Source organism: Amblyraja radiata, chromosome 47 (assembly GCF_010909765.2).
Source record: "Amblyraja radiata isolate CabotCenter1 chromosome 47, sAmbRad1.1.pri, whole genome shotgun sequence".
NCBI classification, from domain to species: Eukaryota; Metazoa; Chordata; class Chondrichthyes; order Rajiformes; family Rajidae; genus Amblyraja; species Amblyraja radiata.
In genome coordinates this window covers 5,636,373-5,661,552 of record NC_046002.1, presented here as the reverse complement: position 1 = coordinate 5,661,552, position 25,180 = coordinate 5,636,373, and the positions used below count along the sequence as shown (strand labels likewise).

Here is a 25,180-nt window from a genome sequence, read left to right as displayed (position 1 = left end):
GTGACCATAAACGACACTAACATGCGGGGATCGCATATACATGGAAGCTTATGTTGTGGTAACGTTCTGTCAAACCTTACGCAAGTCAGATTGTTACATAAATGGGAATCACCATCCCCATCCCCCGCCCACAGTAACTCTCTGAGTATTAATTGTTCTGCAGTTGTACAGAGCCCTAGTGGGACCACACCCGGAGTATTGTGTGCAGGTTTGGTCCCCTAATATGAGGAAGGACATTCTTGCTATTGAGGGAGTGCAGCGTAGGTTTACAAGGTTAATTCCCAGGATGGCGGGACTGTCATATGCTAAGAGAATGGAGCAGCTGGGCTTGTACACTCTGGAGTTTAGAAGGATGGGAGGACATCTCATTGAAACATATAAGATTGTTAAGGGTTTGGACACGCTAGAGGCAGGAAACATGTTCCCGATGTTGGCGGAGTCCAGAACCAGGGGCCACACAGTTTAAGAATAAGGAGTAAGCCATTTAGAACGGAGACGAGGATACACTTTTTCTCTCTACACTCTAGCTCTTATCAAATGTAAACTCGGGTAATGGGTACAGTGTTGTGGAAATTCCAAACTGCCTTGATTGCACAGGGGACTGAGCTCAGAATTGTTTATGCAAGCGCCAGTCGCCTCTTGTGCAAACTGGGGAGTGCCCGTATTTGCGTATCTCAAGAAACGTTCAACTCAATATTGCTCAGATAAAGGGCTTAGGAGTAGAGTCATAGGAATAGAGAAATAGAGCTCGCACTTGGAGCTCAGGGGGATGTGGGGTGATCTTATAGAGGCGTATAAAATCACGAGAGGAACAGATCGGGTAGACGCACAGTCTCAATAGACAATAGATAATAGGCATTAGGTGCAGGAGTAGGCCATTTGGCCCTTCGATCCATTCAATGTGATCATGGCTGATCATCCCCAAACAGTACCCCGTTCCTGCCTACGCCCCATATACCCTGACTCCGCTATTTTTAAGAGCCCCATCTAGCTCTCTCTTGAAAGCATCCAGAGAACCCACCTCCACCGCCCTCTGAGGCAGAGAATTCCACAGACTCACCACTCTCTGTGAGAAAAAGTGTTTCCTCGTCACCGTTCTAAATGGCTTACTCCTTATTCTTAAACTGTGTGTGTGTGGCCCCTGGTTCTGGACTCCCCCAACATCGGGAACATGTTTCCTGCCTCTAGCGTGTCCAAACCCTTAACAATCTCTTGGCCAGAGTAGGGGGGATCAAGAACCAGTGGACATATGGTTAAGATGAAGTTGAATCTGATGGTAACTTTTTCACACAAAGGGTTGCGGGTGGATGTGACGAGCTGCCAGAGGAGGAAGTTGAGGCTTATAGCTCGGTACGCCGATACATGTGACAAAAAAATAAACTTGGCAAGAAAGACTGAGCAGGCTTGATCTCTTTACTCCAGAAAAATGAAGGTTGTGAGGTGGCCTAAATAGGTGTCAAGGAGAATCTATTCCTGCGTGGGACAGTGCATGTTTTTTTACATGTTCAAACCCAACTGCTGCCTCTACGGAGTCTGTCCGTTCCCCCCGTGATTGCGTGGGTTTTCTCCGAGATCTTCGGTTTCCTCCCACACTCCAAAGACGTGCAGGTTTGCAGGTTAATTGGCTTGGTATAAGTGTAAATTGTCCCTAGTGTGTGTAGGATGGCGTTATTGTGCGGGGATCGCTGGTCTGCGCGGACTTGGTGGGCCGAAGGGCCTGTTTCCGCACTGTATATCTCTCTCTAAACTAAACTAAGACCTCAGACTTGCCACGTATGATGCCAGAGAATGGTGCGTGTATTGAAAAAAAAAAAAAAGTCTATATATGGGAAGGAAAGACGAGTAGAACCACAAGCTGTCTTATCACCTCCAGTGAGTTCACCGCCTACCAGCATCAGTACGGGAAGCTTTTAGCTGAAATTGGAGGGGGCAGTGAGGTGGGGTAAGAGGGCGAGAATCCGTGTGGATTCACAAACCCAACAGGTAAACTTTCCTTTCAACCATTTCCTCCTCCCCTTCCTCCAAGCAACCATCCAAGCTTTGGCAGAGAGTAACTAATCATCATCTTTTGAGATAAAAGATATCCCTTTTTAAACTTTCACACCACACCCATGCAACTATTTAAGAACTACTCTCGCGGTTGAGTTTTGGCACCAATTGTCATCATTTTAAAACAAAAATAGACAAGAGTGCAGAGTACAAGGGATTGTCACCCAAGGTGCAAGGTTCTCGCTTGTGTCCTGATCAAATATAATCCTGCGACTACTATTTCTGGGTATACTACACGCTGGGTATTCTTAATTGGATGGGTTTTTACCCGAAATGTTACCCGAAGGGAGGGATTGAGAGAGGGAAGGTGGGACGGAGCGAGGGAAGGGGGGTTGGGTGGAGAGAGAGAAGGGAGGATGGGAGGAGAGAGGGAAGGGGGGGGGGTGGGGAGAGGGAAGGGGGGGGGGGGGGTGGAGAGAGGGAAAGGGGGGGGGTGGAGGAGGGAAGGGGGGGGGTGGAGAGAGGGAAGGGGGGGGGGTGGATGGAGAGAGGGAAGGGGGGGATTGAGAGAGCAAAGGGGGGTATGGAACGAGGGGAGGGGGGGATGAAGGAGACGAGAGGGGGATGGAGAGAAGGAAGGGGGGGATTAAGAGAGGGATGGGGGGGGATTTAGAGGGATGGGGGGTGGACAGAGAGAGGGAAGGGGGGGGACAGAGAGAGGGAAGGGGGGGACAGAGAGAGGGAAGGGGGGGCAGAGAGAGGGAAGGGGGATGGATGGAGAGAGGGATGGGGACAGAGAGAGAGGGATGGGGGTCTGGAGAGAGGGATGGGCGAGTCTGGAGAAGAGAGGGAAGGGGGGAAGGGAGAGAAGGGAAAGGGGGGATGTGGAGAGACAGAAGGGGGGGACTGAGAGCGGGAAGGGGGGATGAATGGAGAGAGAGAGAGAGGGGGGAGGATGAAGAGAAGGAAGGGGGATTGAGAGAGGGATGGGGGGGGAGTGGAGAAGGAAGGGGGATGGAGAGAGAAAGAGGGGAGGATGGAGAGAGTGTAGGGGGGATGGATGGAGAGAAGGAAGGGGGGATTGAGAGAGGGATGAGGGGTGGAGAGTGGGAAGGGGGGGTGGACATAGAAGAAGAGAGGAGGATGGAGAGAGGGAAGGGGGGACAGAGAGTGAGAAGGGGGGGATGAAACGAGAGCGAGGGGGGAGGATAGAGAGAGGGAAGGGGGGGGATGAGAGAGGGAGGGGGGGGTGGACACAGAAAGAGAGAGAGGGGAGGATGGAGAGAAGGAAGGGGGGGTGGAGAGAGGGAAGGGGGGGATTGAGAGAGCAAAGGGGGGTATGGAACGAGGGAAGGGGGGATGAATGGAGAGAGAGGGGAGGATGGAGAGAAGGAAGGGGGGGATTAAGAGAGGGATTGGGGGGATTGAGAGGGATGGGGGTGGACAGAGAGAGGGAAGGGGGGGAATGAGAGAGGGAAGGGGGGGAGAGAGAGGGAAGGGGGGGCAGAGAGAGGGAAGGGGGATGGATGGAGAGAGAGGGATGGGGACAGAGAGAGGGATGGGGGTCTGGAGAGAGGGATGGGGGTCTGGAGAGAGGGAAGGGGGGACGGAGAGAGGGAAGGGGGGATTGAGAGAGCAAAGGGGGGGACTGAGAGTGGGAAGGGGGATGAATGGAGAAAGAGAGAGAGGGGAGGATGGAGAGAAGGAAGGGGGATTGAGAGCGGGATGGGGGGTGGAGAGTGGGAAGGGGGGGTGGACATAGAAAAAGAGAGGAGGATGGAGAGAGGGAAGCGGGGACAGAGAGTGAGAAGGGGGGATGAAACGAGAGCTAGGGGGGAGGATGGAGAGAGGGAAGGGGGGGGGATGAGAGAGGGAGGGGGTGGATGGACACAGAAGGAGAGAGAGGGGAGGATGGAGAGAAGGAAGGGGGGATGAATGGAGAGAAGGAAGGGGGGATTGAGAGAGGGTTGGGGGGATGGAGAGAGGGATGGGGGGATTGAGAGAGGGATGGGGGGGATGGAGAGAGGGGTGGGGGGATTGAGAGAGGGATGGGGTGATTGAGAGAGGGATGGGGGGATGGAGAAGGAAGGGGATGGAGAGAGTGTAGGGGGGATGGGGAGAGTGATGGGGGTATGGAGAGGGAAGGGGGGACGGAGAGAGAGAGAGGAGGGAGGGTGGAGAGAAGGAAGGGGGGGATGGAGAGGAGAGAAGGAATGGAGAGGGGGAAGGAGGAAGGGGAGGATGGAGAGAAGGAAGGGGGGATGAATGGAGAGAAGGAAGGGTGATTGAGAGAGGGATTGAGAGAGGGATGGGGGGATTGAGAGAGGGATGGGGGGATGGAGAGGGAAGGGGGGGATGGAGAGAGAGAGGAGGGAGGATGGAGAGAAGGAATGGGGGGGGATGGAGAGGAGAGAAGGAATGGAGAGGGGGAAGGAGGAAGGAGAGGATGGAGGGTGATAAGATGGGGAGCGCATAACCTTCCTCTCCATCTCAGTGCGACCCAGGCGTGTGTGTGTGTGTGTGGGGGGGGGGGGGGGGGGGGGCTTGCCCCATACGCTGCGACCACTCGGCCCCTCCCTTCCCTTCCAGCCCACCCCCGTCCGTACCTGCTCGCGGGCCTTGCGCTCGGCCGCGCCGACCTTCTGCAGCCGCTCGGCCCGCTCCTCGGCGCTGTCGGCCTGCTGCTGCAGCACCTTGATCTTGCGCTTGACCGCTTCGAGGGACGTGGCGGTGGCGGCGGCCATTTGGGAGGGAGGGAGGGAGAGGGAGGAAGGGAGGGGTGGTGGGGGGTGAAGAGAAGATAGAGAGACGCCTCGGCGGTGGCGGCAGCGGGGAAGGGGGAAGGCAAGTGTGTGTGTGTGTGAGGGGAGGGCGGGACGCCGACGACGACGAAGCCGCCTCCCTCCATCACTCCCCTCTCCGCTTCCGGCCGCCCGCTCCGTATCCAGGAAGTGACGTCCGGGCGGAAAGGAGCGGGAAGAGGCAGCAGCGCGAGGAGGAGGAGGAGGAGGACGGTTGTTGTTGATGTCCGCCATCGTGGGAGGACCACGTACACGTACAACTACTGGTGGGACAATCATCATCATCTCCATCTCCAACTCCTGGTGGAGCAATCATCATCATCTCCACCCCCTAATGGGACGATCATCTCCACCACTATCTCCATCTCCACCCCCTAATGGGACGATCATCTCCGTCACTATCTCCATCTCCACCCCCTAATGGGACGATCATCTCCGTCACTATCTCCATCTCCACCCCCTAATGGGACGATCATCTCCGTCACTATCTCCACCTCCGTCCCCTAATGGGACGATCATCTCCGTCACTATCTCCAACTCCGAGTGCGGCAATCATCATCATCTCCGTCACTATCTCCATCTCCACCCCCTAATGGGACAATCATCTCCGTCACTATCTCCACCTCCGTCCCCTAATGGGACGATCATCTCCGTCACTATCTCCACCTCCGTCCCCTAATGGGACGATCATCTCCGTCACTATCTCCAACTCCGAGTGCTGCAATCATCATCATCTCCGTCACTATCTCCATCTCCACCCCCTAATGGGACAATCATCTCCACCCCCTAATGGGACCATCATCTCCGTCACTATCTCCATCTCCACCCCCTAATGGGACGATCATCTCCGTCACTATCTCCATCCCCGCCCCCCTAATGGGACCATCATCTCCACCCCTATCTCCATCTCCACCCCCTAATGGGACAATCATCTCCATCACTATCTCCATCTCCACCCCCTAATGGGACGATCATCTCCGTCACTATCTCCATCTCCGCCCCCCTAATGGGACGGTCATCTCCATCACTATCTCCATCTCCACCTCCGAGTGCGGCAATCATCATCATCTCCACCCCCTAATGGGACAATCATCTCCACCACTATCTCCATCTCCACCCCCTAATGGGACAATCATCTCCACCACTACCTCCATCTCCACCCCCTAATGGGACAATCATCTCCACCCCTATCTCCATCTCCACCCCCTAATGGGACAATCATCTCCATCACTATCTCCATCTCCACCCCCTAATGGGACAATCATCTCCACCCCTATCTCCATCTCCACCCCCTAATGGGACAATCATCTCCATCACTATCTCTATCTCTGGTGGGGCAACACGCATCTCCATCTCCACTCCTGGTGGGACAATCATCATCTCCATCTCCACTCCTGGTGGGACAATCATCATCTCCATCTCCACTCCGAGTGGGGCAATCAACTCCATCACCATCTCCAATCATCTTCATCTCCACCCCCATCTCCAACTCTATCTCGGCCATCTCCACTCCTGGTGGGGCAACAATCATCTCCATCAGTCTGAAGAAGGGTTCTATTGCCTATTTCCTTCGCTCCATAGATGCTGCTGCACCCGCTGAGTTTCTCCAGCATTTTTTGTGTAACTTCGATTTTCCAGCATCTGCAGTTCCTTCTTGAACATCTCCATCTCCACCTCCTGGTGGGGCAATCATCATCATCTCCATCTCCACCCCTAATGGGAGAATCATCTCCACCACCACCTCCACCTCTTGTGGGACAATCATCTCCATCACCATCTCCAATCACCTCCATCTCCACCTCCTAATGGGACAATCATCTCCATCTCCACCCCCATTTCCAACTCCATCTCGGCCATCTCTATCTCCATCCCTGGTGGGGCCATGTCTTAATCTCCATCCCTAGTTGGACAATCATCCCCATCTCCACTCCTGGTGGGACAATCATCTCCATCTCAAATCATCTCCATCTTACCCTTGGTGGGACAATCATCCCCATCTCTCACCCCTGATGGGACAATCATCCCCATCACCATCTCTAATCATCTCAGACTCCACCCCTAATGGGACAATCATCTCCATTCCTGGTGAGACAATGTCTCCATCTTCATCCCTGGTGGGACAATCATCTCCATCTCCACCTCTGGTGGGACAATCATCACCATCCCTAATGGGACAATCATCTCCATCTCCACTCCTGGTGGGACAATAATCATCTCCATCACCATCTCGAATCATCTCCATCTTACCCCTGGTGGGACAATCATCTCCATTCCTGGTGGGACAATGTCTCCATCTCCATCTTCATCCCTGGTGGGACAATCATCTCCATCTCGAATCATCTCCATCTTACCCCTGGTGGGACAATTACCTCAATCTCCATCTCCATCTTTGGTGGGGCAATCATCTCCATTCCTGGTGGGACAATGTCCCCATCTCCATCCCTGGTGGGACAATAATCATCCCCATCTCCAACTCTACCTCTGGTGGGACAATCATTCCCATCTCTAATCATCTCCATCTCCACCCCTAATGGGACAATCATCTCCATATCCACCTCTGGTGGGACAATCATCTCCATTCCTGGTGGGACAATGTCTCCATCTCCATCTTCATCCCTGGTGGGACAATCATCTCCATCTCGAAACTTCTCCATCTTGCCCCTGGTGGGACAATGATCTCAATCTCCATCTCCGTCCCTGTGGGACAATCATCTCCATCTCCATCTCTAGTGGGACAATCATCATCTCCACCTCTTGTGGGACAATCATCTCCATTCCTGGTGGGACAATGTCTCCATCTCCATCTTCATCCCTGGTGGGACAATCATCTCCACCTCCACCCCTATCTCCAACTCCATCTCCATCCCTGGTGGGACAATAATCATCTCCAACCCCTTCCCTGGTTGGACAATCATCTCCATCTTCACCCCTAATGGGACAATCATCTCCATTCCTGCTGGGACATTGTCTCCATCTCCATCTCTACCTCTGGTGGGACAATCATCTCCTTCTCCACCCCTAGTGGGACAATCATCTCCATATCCACCTCTGGTGGGACAATCATCTCCATCACCATCTCTACCTCTGGTGGGACAATGTCTCCATCTCCACCCCTAATGGGACAATTATCTCCAACTCCACCCCTTGTGGGACAATCATCCTCATCTCCACCTCTGGTGGGACAATCATCTCCATCTTCACCCCTAATGGGACAATTATCTCCATCTCCATCTCGAAGGTAGACAAAAATGCTGGAGAAACTCAGCGGGTGAGGCAGCATCTGGGGATCCGTCTCCACCCCTGGTGGGACAATGTCTCCATCTCCAATCTCCTCGATACTTGGAGAAGTTGTGGGAAATCTTGATTCTTGGAGAATTCATGGGAAATCTCTGAGATTCTCGGAGAATCCGTGGGAGATATTCTGTGATTCTTGAAGAATCTGTGGGAAATCTTGATTTCTTGGACAATCAGTGGAAATTTGAACTGAGATTCTGTGGGGAATCTCAATTGGTGTTGGATCTTCAGCACATATTGACTTGGAAAATCTGTGGAAAATATCAACTTTAGGAATCTGTGGGAAATCTCAATTCTTGGAGAATCTGGGGGAAATCTTGACTTTGGGAATTTGTGATTTGGAGAATCTGGCATTTCTTCTCGATTCTTGGATAACCTCTGGTATATCTAATCGATTCATGAGAATCTATAGCATATCTCTTCAACTCTTGGGAGAACTGGTAGGAAATCTCAATATTTGGTTGGAGAAGCTGAAAATGATCCTTGACTCGAGTTGTGTTCTGAGACAAATCTCATCAACTTTCAAATAATCTGACAAACCTCCTTGGGTGTTGACTGAGCAGAGAGAAATCGCATCCAAGTATTGATCCTTTCTTCAGACAACCTCAGTTTGCGAAAAAAATCTAGGCTTGCTTCATGAAGAGAAATAACCTACTGCGAGAAATCTCGTCAAATTCCAGCAAATTTGAAAATAACAACTCGCCCGAAGAAAAGGAGCTGAGATGAATGTCAGGTGTTGGCCAAATGATTAATTGTTCTGCAAATGTTAGTCAATCTACGACAAATCTCCTTCAAACTAGCGAGAAATCTCCTCAAATGTTGGCAGTTTTGATGAAAAATTCAATTTGAAGAAGGGTCCCAACCCGAAACATCACCTATCCATATTCCCCAGAGACGCTGCCTGGTCCACTAAGTTACTCCAGCATTTTGTGTCCATCTAAAGTAGTGAATGGTTCTGTTTCAGACCAGTTGAAACTGTTGAGTGGCCAGTGCCAGAACTACCTGTTAATAATTATCAGTGATTTGGACTTGTGGGCCTGTCCCACTTAGGCGATTTTTTAGGCAACTACTGGTGTCTACTTTGTCGCCACATGTTGGCCGGGACTAGTGGCGCAAAAAGTCGTAGCGTTCTTTCTGATCGCCGCTAAATTTTGAACATGTTGAAACATTTTTCGCCGACAGTGGGTTTGACTGTCTTGAGCGTGGCTTGACTTCTCCTGACGTAGGTGCTGTCGTAGGTTGTCACCAGGATGACGAAGGTTGTCGCCGGTTGTTCGGCGACCTGCTACGGCTGTGACAGTTGCACAAAAAATCGCCAAGTGGGACAGGCCCATTAGGAGTGCAGGGTATAATTTCAAAATGTCTTAGAACATAAATCTTAGGGGATCGTATAGAACAGGTTGATGGAGTGGTTTGATTAAATAGTTTTCACCGCGTGACAAACATCCTTGAATCATAGAAAAATGATACTTTAATGAACACTGTTTTGGGAATTAATGAAACATGAGTAACTGGCCTCCACATTCCAGAGTTACCTTGTGACTTAATCAAATGCCCGAAACATTTGACAAAAAACGCACTTCAGAAGTGCTTCACTGTTTGTAAAGCGTTTTAGAACACACCGAATAATATTGGCGATATTTAAACACGTATCCTTGTTTGACAGGGTTCTGATTTCACATTTATCAATTAACAAGGCAGTGATTCATAGAGCAAACAGTCAAGCCCAGGAAATATAATCAGTGAGTAAGATAAATAGTTTTTAATCTATTAAGATTGTATTTGCTACACCTGGAGCATAATTCTGTTTGCATATTATGAAAAAAAGATATATGCGTGTGTGTGTGTACATGTATACGGTATATATATAGAGAGATGCTGCCTGTCCCGCTGAGTTACTCCAGCATTTTGTGTCTGTCTTTGGTTTAAACCAGCATCTGCAGTTCCTACCTAACTATTTTTATATAAAACCAGTCTGAAGAAGGGACCCATTCTTTTCTCCAGAGATGCTGCCTGTCCCGCTGAGTTACTCCAGCATTTTGTGTCTGTCTTTGGTTTAAACCAGCATCTGCAGTTCCTTCCGACCTATTTTTATATAAAACCAGTCTGAAAAAGGGTCTCGACCCGAAACGTCGCCCATTCCTTCTCTCCAGAGATGCTGCCTGTCCCGCTGAGTTACTCCAGCATTTTGTGTCTGTCTTACATACCTGTTTATTTCCATTCTTTTTCTCCAGAGAAGCTGTCTGTCCTGTGGAGTTACTCCAGCACTTTGTGTGTGTGTGTGTATGTGTATATATGGTGTGTATGTGTATATATGGTTCTGAAGAATACATTACATACATATATATTGTATGTATATGTGTGTGTATGTATATATACTGTATATATACTGTATGTATATATACTGTAAAGGAGTTGGAGGAATTGAGTGAAATCCAGGTTAGCCGGGAAGTGGTGTTGGGTAAATTAAATGGATTAAAGGCCGATAAATCCCCAGGGCCAGATAGGCTGCATCCCAGAGTACTTAAGGAACTAGCTCCAGAAATAGTTTTTGACAAGGTCCAGAAAGGCTCCAGAAAGGCTTTCGACAAGGTCCCACATAAGAGATTAGTTTACAAACTTAAAGCACACGGCATTGGGGGTTCAGTATTGATGTGGATAGAGAACTGGCTGGCAAACAGGAAGCAAAGAGTAGGAGTAAACGGGTCCTTTTCACAATGGCAGGCAGTGACTAGTGGGGTACCGCAAGGCTCAGTGCTGGGACCCCAGCTATTTACAATATATATTAATGATCTGGATGAGGGAATTGAAGGCAATATCTCCAAGTTTGCGGATGACACTAAGCTGGGGGGCAGTGTTAGCTGTGAGGAGGATGCTAGGAGACTGCAAGGTGACTTGGATAGGCTGGGTGAGTGGGCAAATGTTTGGCAGATGCAGTATAATGTGGATAAATGTGAGGTTATTCATTTTGGTGGCAAAAACTGGAAAGCAGACTATTATCTAAATGGTGGCCGACTAGGAAAAGGGGAGATGCAGCGAGACCTGGGTGTCATGGTACACCAGTCATTGAAAGTGGGCATGCAGGTGCAGCAGGCAGTGAAGAAAGCGAATGGTATGTTAGCTTTCATAGCAAAAGGATTTGAGTATAGGAGCAGGGAGGTTCTACTGCAGTTGTACAGGGTCTTGGTGAGACCACACCTGGAGTATTGCGTACAGTTTTGGTCTCCAAATCTGAGGAAGGACATTATTGCCATAGAGGGAGTGCAGAGAAGGTTCACCAGACTGATTTCTGGGATGTCAGGACTGTCTTATGAAGAAAGACTGGATAGACTTGGTTTATACTCTCTAGAATTTAGGAGATTGAGAGGGGATCTTATAGAAACTTACAAAATTCTTAAGGGGTTGGACAGGCTAGATGCAGGAAGATTGCTCCCGATGTTGGGGAAGTCCAGGACAAGGGGTCACAGCTTAAGGATAAGGGGGAAATCCTTTAAAACCGAGATGAGAAGAACATTTTTCACACAGAGAGTGGTGAATCTCTGGAACTCCCTGCCACAGAGGGTAGTCGAGGCCAGTTCATTGGCTATATTTAAGAGGGAGTTAGATGTGGCCCTTGTGGCTAAGGGGATCAGAGGGTATGGAGAGAAGGCAGGTACGGGATACTGAGTTGGATGATCAGCCATGATCATATTGAATGGCGGTGCAGGCTCGAAGGGCCGAATGGCCTACTCCTGCACCTAATTTCTATGTTTCTATATATATATATATATATATACTGAAGAAGGGTCCCGACCCAAGACATTATCCACCCTTTTTCTCCTAAGATGCTGCTTGACCCGCTGAGTTACTCCAGCACTTTGTGTCTATCTTTAGCATAAACCAGCATGTGTCGTTCTTTGTTTCTATGTTTATATTGGAACTGGTGTCGATGGGTGGCACAGTGATGTAGCTGGTAGTCCGTCACGGACTGGGTTCAATCCTGGCCTCAGGCGATGTCTGTGCGTGGAGTTTGCACGCTCTCCCAGAGACCGTGTGGATTTCCTCTCCAGTGCTCCAGTTTCCTCCCACATCCCAAAGGCGTGCGGATTTTGTAGGTTAATTGTCCTCAATGTGCGAAGGGATGGATTAAAAAGGTGGGGTAAAATAGAACGAGTGCGAAATTCGTGATAACCATCTTTAACTCCGTGGATTGTCACCTTGTCGTGGTGGAGAAGCTTGTGTGGCCCTGAGATCTTGAGAGCGATGCCGCCTGGAGCTATGCTCCTGGTAGGGCCACCCATGGCGGTAAGGTCGAGGGGGAAGGTCTCTGACAAAGAGCAATCCACCAAGACCTCAACGGTGGAACAGGCGGAGGACGATGGATGACTTTAGTGGAGCGTCACAACGGCTGGGAAGGCGGATGAAGGCTGCAGCAGAAAAGGGTCTCCGGTTGCCACTGGATCCTGACCCAGATCTGTCAAGGACCGTGTGGTGGCTGTCTGTGCACCAGTCTCCCCACGTTAAACAAAGCCACGCACACTCGTCCTCCCAAAAGAGGACAGTCATACTCAATGACAATATCGCCTATTTTAGTGTCATCTTAGTGTCTGGGACTTAACCTTCCTGACTCTCTGTATATTTGATGATGACAATGCGTTTGGAATTCAAGTCATGCAACAGTAATCCCCCTGGCAGCTGGGGAAACATTCTATTGTCCGCGGGGGGGGGGGATTCCAGAACGTCAGGTGCCGGGGGGCTTAAGAAAGACCTCTGTGGAATTGCATTCTTCTATTCCTTGGTCATTATGACACCAGCACTCAGAATAGCAGAACGCTACAATGCAGGGTGTCAACCCTATTTTGAATGCACCAGGAATGAACACTGATGAAAATTGTATATATTTTGGTGGATTCTGTCTCAAATCTCTCCCTCATTCTTTTTATCTCCTCTTTCTTTCTCCCTTCTTTCTATTTCTTTCTTTCTCTCCCTCTTTCCCTCTCCCTCTTTCTCTCTCTCCCTCTTTCCCTCTCCCTCTTTCCCTCTCAATAGATAGACAATAGGTGCAGGAGTAGGCCATTCGGCCCTTCGAGCCAGCACCACCATTCACTGTGGTCGTGGCTGATCATCCACAATCAGTACCCCGTTCCTGCCTTCTCCCCATATCCCCTGACTATCTTTAAGAGCTCTATCTAACTCTCCCGTGAAAGCATCCGGAGAATTGGCCTCCACCGCCTTCTGAGGCAGAGAATTCCACAGTTTCACAACTCTCTGGGTGAAAAAGTTTTTCCTCATCTCCGTTCTAAATGGCCTACCCCTTATTCTGAAACTGCGTGGCCCCTGGTTCTGGACTCCCCCAACATCGGGAACATGTTTCCTGCCTCTAGCTTGTCCAATCCCTTAGTAATCTTAAATGTTTCAATAAGATATCCTCTCATCCTTTTAAACTCCAGTGTATAAAAGCCTCTCTCCCACTCTCTCTCGTCCCCTCTCTCACACACACATGCTTGCACACACTCATGTGATCACCTTATGATCAAGAAGTGAAAGAGTTTTTCAAGCAAAGTGGAATCATCTATTTATTTATTTATCAACTTGCTCCAGTCACCTCAAAGCACTTTACACCCAAGGATGTCCCTCTGAAAGGTAGTCATTATTGTCGTGTAGGAAACACAATGGGCATTTTTAGCACAGTAAATTCCTCCAACCAGCAGTGTGATGATGATCCATTGTGAAGGTAATTAAAGGAAAGGTATCCGCCATGTGGGATGCCACAGAGTACTTCCCCGCTCTTCAAAATAGCCAGAGAAAGCCAGGAGGTGACGTTACTAACAAGAATAGTACATCTCCAATATAACATGAGAGCATCAACTGTGGAAAGAAACTGCAGATGCTGCTTTCAACCCAAGATAGACACAAAAAAGCTGGAGTAACTCAGCGGGACAGGCAGCATCTCTGGGGGGAAGGAATGGGTGACGTTTCGGGTCGAGACCCTTCTTCGGACCCGAAATGCCACCCATTCCTTCTCTCCAGAGACGCCGCCTGTCCCTCCTAGAGCATTGACTGCTACCTTTTCTTCTCAAGTGGTTAGAGTGCGTCTCAAACTCATAACCTTCTGACTTAGAGGCAAGGATGCTACCAACTGATTGTATCTTGTATTGTTGCATAAGATTGCATCTTGTCGGGTCATTCAGTCTATCAATACCAGCAGGTAGACAAAAGTGCTGGAGAAACTCAGCGGGTGCAGCAACATCTATGGAGCGAAGGAAATAGGCAACGTTTCGGGCCGAAACCCTTCTTCAGACTGATGTAGGGTGGGCGGGGGGGGTGGGTGGGAAGAGGAGGAGCCCGAGGGCTGAGGGAGAGCTGAGGAGGTGAGGAGTCGGCAAGAGCTACTGGAAATTGGCGAATTCAATGTTTATGCCGCTAGGGTGCAGACTGCCCAAGCAGAATATGAGGTGCTGTTCCTCCAATTTCCGGTGGTGCTCACTCTGGCCATGGAGGAGGCCCAGGAATATCAATATCAGCAGTAGTTTATCATTAGATCTCTTCTGTTTACCTTGGTAACATATCTCTTGCCTTGCTACAGCGAGTACTCTTTGAACTCCATCCAACAAGTGGAACCATTGGATAAGTAGCATGTAATTAACAATGAGACACAGAAACATAGAAAATATGTTCAAGAAGGAACTGCAGATGCTGGAAAATCGAAGGTACACAAAAATGCTGGAGAAACTCAGCGGGTGCAGCAGCATCTATGGAGCGAAGGAAATAGGCAACGTTTCGGGCCGAAACCCTTCTTCAGACATAGAAAATATGTGCAGGATTAGGCCATTCGGCCCTTTGAGCCAGAAACGCCATTCAATATGATCATGGCTGATCATCCAAAATCAGTACACCGTTCCTGCTTTCTCCCCACATCCCTTGATTCCTTTAGCCCTAAGAACTAAATCTTCTTCTTGCGTATGGCGTGCACAGCCTAACGTCAGACAACTTGTTCTATTTGATCTTATTTGATTGTGCACGCCGGGTTGATTGCATTCGTCGAAACAGGGCGGACCAGGTGAAGGTTGCAATCTCTCACCCCAGAGCTAAATCGAACTCTCTCTTGCAAACATCCAGTGAATTCTCTGCCTTCCGTGGCAGAGAATTCCACAGATTCTGCATCTAGCCTGTCCAATCCTTGAAGAATTTTATATGTTTCTATAAGATATCCTCTCATCCTTCTAAATTCCAGTGACTACAAGCCCAGTCGACCAGGTTCCAGGTTCAAGAACAACTTCCCGTCAACCTAGAGGTCTTTAACATCCCTGCAGAACTCTAGTAATAAGCTTACCTCAGCATCAAACCAAAACTGACTTTGCTCTGCGATAGTTGTTCTACATACTTTGGATTTTGTACTACCATGGTCCAGTTTGGACAATCTCCTTGTGACTGAGTGGGTTTTCTCCGGGTGCTCCGGTTTCCTTCCACACTCCAACGACGAACAGGTCTCTCGGTTAATTGGCTTTGGTTAAATTGCAAAGTGTCCCTAGTCTGTAGGGATACTGGGTGATCGCTGGTCGGCACGCAGCAGAATCGGTGGGCCGAAGGGCCTGTTTCCGTGCAGTATCTTGCAAGGCCAAGGTCCAAATCAAAGAAACAAGATAACAGATAAGGGACAGCAGGGGAGTGGACACCTCCCCATCCACATCGGTGATGCTAAGGTTGAAAGGGTCAACAGCTTCAAGTTCCTCGGTGTGCACATCACTGAGGACCTCTCTTGGACACTGCACACGGACACGATAACTAAGAAAGCCCGCCAGCGCCTCTTTTTCCTGAGAAGACGGAGGAAGTTTGGCCTGAACGCCAGCATACTCACAAACTTCTACAGATGCACCATCGAGACGGGCTGCATCACAGTCTGGTGCGGGAACTGTTCTGCCCACAGCCGCGAATCGCTACAGAGAGTGGTGAAGGCGGCACAGCACATCACTGACAACTGCCTCCCGGCCATTCAGGACATTTACCACAGGCGGTGCCTGCGGAAGGCACACGGCACCACCAAGGGCCACAGCCAAGGACGGAACTCACTATCAAAACATGGAGGGGACGGGGGGGGACACAATTTTTTGGCGGCCGCGCGCGCATGCGCACACTCACACACGCGCGCGCGAGGCTTCGGAGGCTCAATCCAGCGCTAAATGCAGCTCAACTGCCTGTCTCACCGGGTTAACTAACAGCCCTGTCTGGACTGACGGGATACCAGCGCTGCTTCTACACGCTGGCCATATTTCCCGCAAGCCCAGGCAGGTTAACCTGGCGGGGATGTCGCCCACCTCTCAAAACATGGGGGGGGGGGACGTGTCCCCTCTGGCCCCCCCGGGTTTTCTGCCCCTGACCACAGCCACCCAGCACGCAGACTGTTCTTGTTACCGTCAGGCAGACGATACAGGAGCATGCCTGCATGTACCACCAGACTTAAGAACAGTTTTACCATCAGGCCATCAGGCTTCTGAACTCAGAAACACATCATATATGTTGATTCTTTTATTTATTGTCTTTTCCCTACCAATGTCACTTTTATCTTATCTTTTTTTAAATCTTATTTTTATCCTTGTAATATAATTGCTGAGGTGACCCGTGGTTTTCAAACACATTTCATTGTACCGTTGACCCTGTGTTAACCTACTCCCCCCTCCTCTCTCGAACTCTCATCTCGCCTCCCTCCCTCGCACCCTCCCACCGCTCTCTGCCACTCGTCTCCGCCCACCGACTCGCCCACCTCCTCTCTCCCCCCTCCTCTCTCCCCTCTACTCTCTCTACCCACCCTCCTCCCCTCTTTCCCCCTCCTCTCTCTTCCCCTCCTCCCTCTCCCCCTCTCTCTCCCGCCCCTATCCCCTCTCACCCCCATCTCCCCCTCCCTTCCCTCCCCTCTCACCCCCCTGTGTGTGTGGGGGTTGGTTAGTGTGCGTGTGACGCCGCAGGCCCCCGCAACCGCGCGTTGAGGGGATGGGACCCAACGGGTCCTCCTTGGTCTAGTGACAAATAAAACTGAACCTAACAGAGGATAATGGCGTGAGTGCCCCTTCACTTACATCAGCCGCTTTCTTCTCAGCCAGTTCCAGTTTCTCCTGGGCATCTTTCAGGGCCTCTGAATACTTGTCCAGCTCGTCCTCCGTACCCTTGAGTCTCTTCTGCATTGCCGCCAGCTCATCTTCTAACTGTCAGAGAGCGACCAGAAGAAACGAGTAGAGAAGGGGAAGGGAGAAAAAAATAAATCAGCTGATTATTAAGAGGGCAAAGGAAAAAAATATTTTCGTTTTTAAAAGAATTGTGCAGAACTTAAATCATAGTAATTTGGAGTAAATGTGAAGATCAATCAATTTTATTTGTATAGCACATTTAAAAACAACTCACGTTGACCAAAGTGCTGTACATCAGTGCAGGTACTAATGTGATACATACTATGGTACACAGACCGAACAATACATGCATAAACTGTTTACAGCGTCCCCTCAGAGGGCCTCAAAAAACGCTAGGGAGTAGAAATAGGTTTTGAGCCTCGATTTAAAAGGAGTCGATGGAGGGGGCAGTTCTGATGAGGAGAGGGATGCTGTTCCACAGTCTAGGTGCTGCAACCGCAAATGCGGGGTCACCCCTGAGCTTAAACCTAGACTGCAGGATAGTCAGTAGCCCCAAGTCGGCCGACCTGAGGGACCTGGAGGTAGAATGGTGGGTCAGAAGATTTTTTATATAATAATAATAATAATAATAATAATGGATGGGATTTATATAGCGCCTTTCTAATACTCAAGGCGCTTTACATCGCATTATTCATTCACTCCTCAGTCACACTCGGTGGTGGTAAGCTACTTCTGTAGCCACAGCTGCCCTGGGGCAGACTGACGGAAGCGTGGCTGCCAATCTGCGCCTACGGCCCCTCCGACCACCACCAATCACTCACACACATTCACACACAGGCAAAGGTGGGTGAAGTGTCTTGCCCAAGGACACAACGACAGTATGCACTCCAAGCGGGATTCGAACCGGCTACCTTCCGGTTGCCAGCCGAACACTTAGCCCATTGCCCGTTAAGGGCTTTGTATACAAATAAGAGGAGCTTGAAGTTGATTCTGTACCGTACTGGGAGCCAGTGGAGAGAGGCCAAAATCGGGGTGATGTGGTCCCTTTTACGGGTGCCCATCAGAAGTCTCGCTGCGGCGTTTTGAACCAATTGCAGGCGGGACAGGGAAGATTGGCTGATGCCAGTGTATAGGGAGTTGCAGTAGTCAAGGCGGGAGGAGATAAATGCGTGGATGAAAGCTAGAGTAACTCAGCGGGTCAGGGAGCATCTCTGGGGGAAAAGTAATAAGTGACGTTTCGGGTCGAGACCCTTCTTCAGACTGTAGAAGTCAGACACAGAATGATCTGCTGAGTTACCCCAGCTTTTTGTGCCCATCTGTTTAAACCAGTTCAAGTTCAAGTGAGTTTATTGTCATGTGTCCCTGTATAGGACAATGACATTCTTGCTTTGCTTAAGCACACAGAAAATAGTCGGCATTTACTACAAAACAGATCAGTGTGTCCATACACCATGATATAAATATATACACACATGAATAAATAAACTGGTAGTGCAAATAACAGAAAGTGGTTGCTAATAATCAGAGTTTTGTCCGAGCCAGGTTTAATAGCCTGATGGCTGAGGGGAAGTAGCTATTCCTGAACCTGGTTGTTGCAGTCTTCAGGCTCCTGTACCTTCTACCTGAAGGTAGCAGGGAGATGAGTGTGTGGCCAGGATGGTGTGGGTCTTTGATGATACTGCCAGCCTTTTTGAGGCAGCGACTGCGATAAATCCCCACGATGGAAGGAAGGTCAGAGCCGATGATGGACTGGGCAGTGTTTACTACTTTTTGTAATCTTTTCCTCTCCAGGGCGCTCAAGTTGCCGAACCAAGCCATGATGCAACCGGTCAGCATGCTCTCGACTGTGCACCTGTAGAAGTTAGAGAGAGTCTTCCTTGACAATCCGACTCTCCGTAATCTTCTCAGGAAGTAGAGGCGCTGATGAGCTTTTTTGATAATTGCGTTAGTGTTCTCGGACCAGGAAAGATCTTCAGAGATGTGCACGCCCAGGAATTTGAAGTTCTTGACCCTTTCAACCATCGACCCGTTGATATAAATGGGGCTGTGGGTCCCCCTCCTACTCCTTCCAAAGCATTTCCTTCCTACACATGTAGGAAATATGGTTTGGGGCTGCACGGTGGCGCAGCGGTAGAGTTGCTGCCTCACAGCACCAGAGACCTGGGTTCGATCCCGACTACGGGTACTGTCTGTATGGAGTTTGTACGCTCTCCCCATGACCTGCGTGGGTTTTCTCCAGGATCTCCGGTTTCCTCCCACACTCCAAAGACGTAGGTTAATTGGCTAAATTGGCTAATTCTAAATTGTCCCTAGTGTGTGTAGGATAGTGTTAGGGGATTGCTGGTCGGTGCGGACTCAGTGGGCCGAAGGGCCTTTTTCCGGGCTGTATCTCTAAACTAAACTAAACGATATTAGGGAATGATGGAGTTTATAACTTATTGAGAGCCGTAGGCAGTGGCAGCATATAATTTTGATGTGTGTGGGCTATTTAAGTGTAATATAATGAAAGTACATTGTCAAATGTCATGAGTTGTGTAATTATCTGTGAAGAAACTTTGGGACAGTTTCTTCCTAGCTGTTATCAAGCAACAGAACAGCCCATTCATAAGCTAGAATGCGATCCTGGCCTCCCATCTATCTCAATGGAGACCTTTGAACTGTCTTTTATTGAAGGTAGACACAAATAGCCGGAGTCACTCAGCAGGTCAGACAGCATCTCTGGAGAAAAGGAATAGGTGACATTTCAGGTCGAGACCCTTCTTAATGGGAGCAGAGAGGATCATTGGCGTCTTCCTACCCTCGGTACAAGAACTGTTCCAGAGCCGCTGCTCTGAAAAAAGCTCTGAGAATAGCTAAGGACAAACTGCACCCCCTCCACATACACCTGGATCTCCTGCCATCAGGCAAGAGATACCGTAGCATCAAAGCCCGGACTACCAGACTGCTAAACAGCTTCCTGCCACAGGCTGTGAGGCTGCTAAACAGTCACCCCACCTGATTCTGCGGCTCTGCCCTGACATTTTAATAACTCTGGCGCTGGCCACTCAAATCAGCTGCCCTGGACATTTTAATGATCGGTTTTACTGTATTTTAATGTTGCTGTTTTACTGCTTTGAACTATTTACTGTTTCATCAGGGACTGGATTGTTTTTTACTGTTATTATGTGTGACATGTTTTAAGTTTCATGTGCGATGCTCCGGTATTCCCTGGGAAACGTCTTCTCAATTTGCACTGTACAATTGTTGCTTTGCAAGATGACAATAAAGGTTTGATTGATTGATTGATTGATTGTGAATTGATTGATTGTCCCACTTAGGCGATTTTTAAGCGACTGCCGGAGACTGTCATAGTCGGGACGACAGATGGCACAATGGGCTAAGTGTTCGGCTGGCAACCGGAAGGTAGCCGGTTCGAATCCCGCTTGGAGTGCATACTGTCGTTGTGTCCTTGGGCAAGACACTTCACCCACCTTTGCCTGTGTGTGAATGTGTGTGAGTGATTGGTGGTGGTCGGAGGGGCCGTAGGCGCAGATTGGCAGCCACGCTTCCGTCAGTCTGCCCCAGGGCAGCTGTGGCTACAGAAGTAGCTTACCACCACCGAGTGTGACTGAGGAGTGAATGAATAATGCGATGTAAAGCGCCTTGAGTATTAGAAAGGCGCTATAGAAATCCCATCCATTATTATTATTATTATTATAGTCATAGCAGGTCGCCGAAAAGCTGGCAACTAGACTAATGGGCCTGTCTCACTTAGGCAATTCTTTAGGCCACTACCGGCGAATATGACAATGGAATTCACCAAAGTCAGCACCAGCGTCATCTACGACACCCTGGCGACAACCTATGTTAACCTTGTGACAACCTACGACAGCATCTACGTCAAGCTACGCTCATTGGCGTCAAAGCCACGGCCGCCACAAAATTTTCAACACGTTGAAAATCCAGCGGCGACCAGAAAGACGCTACGACTCTTTGGGCGACTGAGGAGACGACTCACGACCGTACAGGCGACACCCCGGCGACCATGTGGCGACAGTCTAGTCGTCTAGATGCGGACTTATCATCGCCCGCCTGGGGCTTGGACATCGGGAGAGAAATGGAGAACAGGGGAGAGAAAAGACTTTGCCTTCCATCACAGTGGGTCCACTGTGATGGATGTTTGTGTGAATTTAATTGTGTGTATGTCTGTAGGACATTGTCTTTGTATGGCTGTGGAAACGAAATTTCGTTTGAGTCTCACTGAGGCTCAAATGACAATAAATTTGTATTGTATAAATTTGTATTGTATTGTCTAAAAAATCGCCTATGTGGGACAGGCCCTTTCGACTGAGAGTCAGGGGAAAGGGGAACGAGAGATATAGACGGTGATGTAGAGAGATGTAGAACAAATGAATAAAAGATAAGCAAAAAAAGTAACGATGATAAAGGGAACAGGCCACTGTTAGCTGTTTAATGTTCTGTATCTAGCAGTAAATGTATCCTTTATCTGTGCGATGTGAACAGCTTAATTGTAACCATGTTTGGTGTTTCTTTGACTGGATAACATGGACAAAAACTTCTCATTATACCTTGGTACTCGTGACGATTATAAACTAAACTATAACGTATCATTTCACAGGGAAGGCGGTGCATATCAAGTGTTGCAAAAGGATGGTGACGTGGATATGAGAATGCAAAGCCAGGTTGTGGACTACATCCAGGAGTTACAGTGAAGCTTTAAAGGCCACAGAATATCACAATAATTTGCGTGAGTTATTACAGTATTATCGTAATGATTGCCTTAAAAAAAAAAACAAGTCAGAGATAAATTAGGTTAATTCCCGGGATGGCGGGACTGATGTATGATGAAAGAATGGCTAGTATTCGCTGGAATTTAGAAGGATCTTGTACAAACATATAAAATTCTTTGAGGATCGGACAGGGTAGATGCAGGAAAAATGTCCCCGATGTTGGGGGCGAGTCCAGAACCAGGGGCCACACACAGTTTAAGAATAAGGGGTAAGCCATTTAGGACTGAGACGAGGAAAAACTTTTTCAGCCAGAGAGTTGTGAATCTAATAATAATAATAATGGATGGGATTTATATAGCGCCTTTCTAATACTCAAGGCGCTTTACATCGCATTATTCATTCACTCCTCAGTCACACTCGGTGGTGGTAAGCTACTTCTGTAGCCACAGCTGCCCTGGGGCAGACTGACGGAAGCGTGGCTGCCAATCTGCGCCTACGGCCCCCTCCGACCACCACCAATCACTCACACACATTCACACACAGGCAAAGGTGGGTGAAGTGTCTTGCCCAAGGACACAACGACAGTATGCACTCCAAGCGGGATTCGAACCGGCTACCTTCCGGTTGCCAGCCGAACACTTAGCCCATTGTGCCATCTGTCGTCCCATCTGGGGAATTCTCTGCCACAGGAGGCAATGGAGGCCAATTCGCTGGATGTGTTCAAGAGAGAGTTAGATTTAGCTCTTAGGGCAAGGGATCTCAATCCTAAATGTCACCTACCAGGGGGTAAATTTGTTGATACTGGATCTATACATATCTTTTCTCATTGATTGACTGTGTTTGGTACTGGTATACCGGTATCTGTTCATCATTAGTCGTTCATAAATAAGTGAAATAACATTGTTACCTGCTATTAAACAGGACAAAATAGGTTGGGAACCCCTGTTTTAGGGCGAAGGGCATCAAGGGATATGGGGGAAAAGCCAGAACGGTGTACTGATTTTGGATGATCAGCCAAGATCATATTGAATCGATATGATTCTGGCTCGAAGGGCCGAATGGCCTACTCCTACACCTATTTTCTATGTTTCTAAAGGGGCTGTCGATGGCAGGACTGTCATGTGCTGAGAGAATGGAGCGGCTGGGCTTGTATACTCTGGAGTTTAGAAGGATGAGAGGGCATCTCATTGAAACATGTAAGATTGTTAAGGGTTTGGACACGCTAGAGGTAGGAAACATGTTCCCGATGTTGGGGGAGTCCAGAATCAGAGGCCACACAGTCTTAGAATAAAGGGGAGGCCATTTAAGACTGAGGTGAGAAAAAACTTTTTCAACCAGAGAGTTGTGAATTTGTGGAATTTCCTGCCACAGAGGGCAGTGGAGGCCAAATCACTGGATGGATTTAAGAGAGAGTTAGATACTCTTGGGGCTAGTGGAATCAAGGGATATGGGGAGAAGGCAGGCACGGGTTATTGATTGGGGACGATCAGCCACGATCACAATGAATGGCGATGCTGGCTCGAAGGGCTGAATGGCCTCCTGCACCTATTTTCTATGTTTCTATGTCACGGTCAGAACGTGCAAACTCTGTACAGACAGCACCCGTGGTCAGGATCGAACCTGGGTCTCCGGCGCTGCAAGCGCTGTAAGGCAGCAACTCTACCGCTGTGCCACCGAGGCTGCCTACTGTTCAACATTCCCACCGTAGAAACAACTTCTCCTTATTTACACATTAATAACTTTGAACTCATCCATCAAAGCTGCCAGTAGCTTCCTTGATTAAAGTAGAAACGTGCCGGATTTTTCTGACCATGTAACCCCAAAAGCCTCTCAACCCTGAAAACACTCTGGTAAATATTTTCTGAACTCTCTCTCAATAGTGTCATGAATGATCCAAAGACCTGGGGGATAAATGCACTGCCATTATGGCAAATATGCCAGAGCATTTGGTATATGGTAGACAAATATGCTGAAGAAACTCAGCGGGTGAGGCAGCATCTATGGAGCGAAGGAAATAGGCAACATTTTGGGTCAAAATCATTCTTCAGACCTTTCAAGAAGGGTTTCGACCTGAAATGTTGCCTATTTCCTTCGCTCCATAGATGCTGCCTCACCCGCTGAGTTTCTCCAGCATTTTTGTCTACCAAGGAACTACAGATGCTGGTTTACACCGAAGAAAGACACAAAAAGCTGGAGTAACTCAGCGAGTCAGTTAGCTTCTCCGGAGAAAAGGTATAGGTGACATCTCGGGTCAAGACCTTTCTTCAGACTTAGAGTAGAGGAAGAGAACTTCCTCTAAGTAGGCATACCTTGAGGAGATTCTGCCTGACCCACTGAGTTATGCCCCTGTCCCACTTAGGAAACCTGAACGGAAACCTCTGGAGACTTTGCGCCCCACCCAAGGTTTCCGTGCGGTTCCCGGAGTTTTTTGTCAGTCTCCCTACCTGCTTCCACTACCTGCAACCTCCGGGAACCGCACGGAAACCTTGGGTGGGGCGCAAAGTCTCCAGAGGTTTCCGTTCAGGTTTCCTAAGTGGGACAGGGGCATTTTGTGTCTATATTCGGTGTAAACCAGCATCCGCAGTTCCTTCCTCCACGTTTTGTCTGCTCCACTGCAAAATCCCCTCAAAGGATTTGATAAACTGTAAATCATGTTCTTCCTTCTTACCTGCTTGCTCCTCTCCTCTGCTGCCTTTTTATCGGCCTCTGCTTGCTCTGCTCTGTCAAGGGCGTTCTCCTTGTCGAGTTTGAGCATCTGCATCTTTTTCTTGATGGCCTCCATCTTGTGGCTTTAGTTCACCTCCTTGCGACAGACGAGAAAGGAGTTATGGGCCGATGCTTCAGGAACTCTGCCCAAGACCACGTTACCGGGGTGGAATGGTTAGGAGAACTGGAGAGTGAAAAGGGCGCCCTGGGACAAAGTGGCCTCTCCGCTCTCTCTCACCCGAGATGATGCCTGCTCTTGTCCTGAAATCCAACCTGAGGAGTATTTTACTGGTTCCCACCCTAGGAGGTGGTCTTGTCCAGATCACCATTGGCTGGCGAATTGCAAAGAGATCACGCAGCCTTCTGTATTTGGGCTTAGAAGACAACTGCTTGCTATTAAAAGAATATACAGCTGCTCTCCTCACTAATGTGTTTTTTTTCTACTCGCCACAGACTAGCCTTTACACAGAGTAAAACAGAAATTACAGTAATTCAGAGAGTCGCCCAGGCCCTTCGGCTCCAACTTGCCCACAACGACCATCATGTCCCATCCATACTA

General features: G+C 49.1%; 1 protein-coding gene across 2 annotated transcripts in view; it reads right to left on the bottom strand.

The window, feature by feature from the left end:
* The window catches only part of tpm3 (tropomyosin 3), a 48,894-nt gene extending 23,979 nt beyond the window's left edge, over positions 1–24,915 (bottom strand). The window contains exons 1-2 of one of the 2 annotated variants that reach the window (XM_033015906.1): positions 24,584–24,915; positions 17,138–17,263 (exon numbers count right to left, since the gene is read on the bottom strand). In XM_033015906.1, coding sequence (XP_032871797.1) covers positions 17,138–17,263; positions 24,584–24,697 — 240 coding nt within the window. In that variant the 5' untranslated portion in view covers positions 24,698–24,915. Of the gene's footprint in view, positions 1–4,595; positions 4,760–17,137; positions 17,264–24,583 lie in introns of those variants that run through there. The other variant, XM_033015905.1, reaches the window with a different exon arrangement.
* Positions 24,916–25,180: the final 265 nt, after the last annotated feature.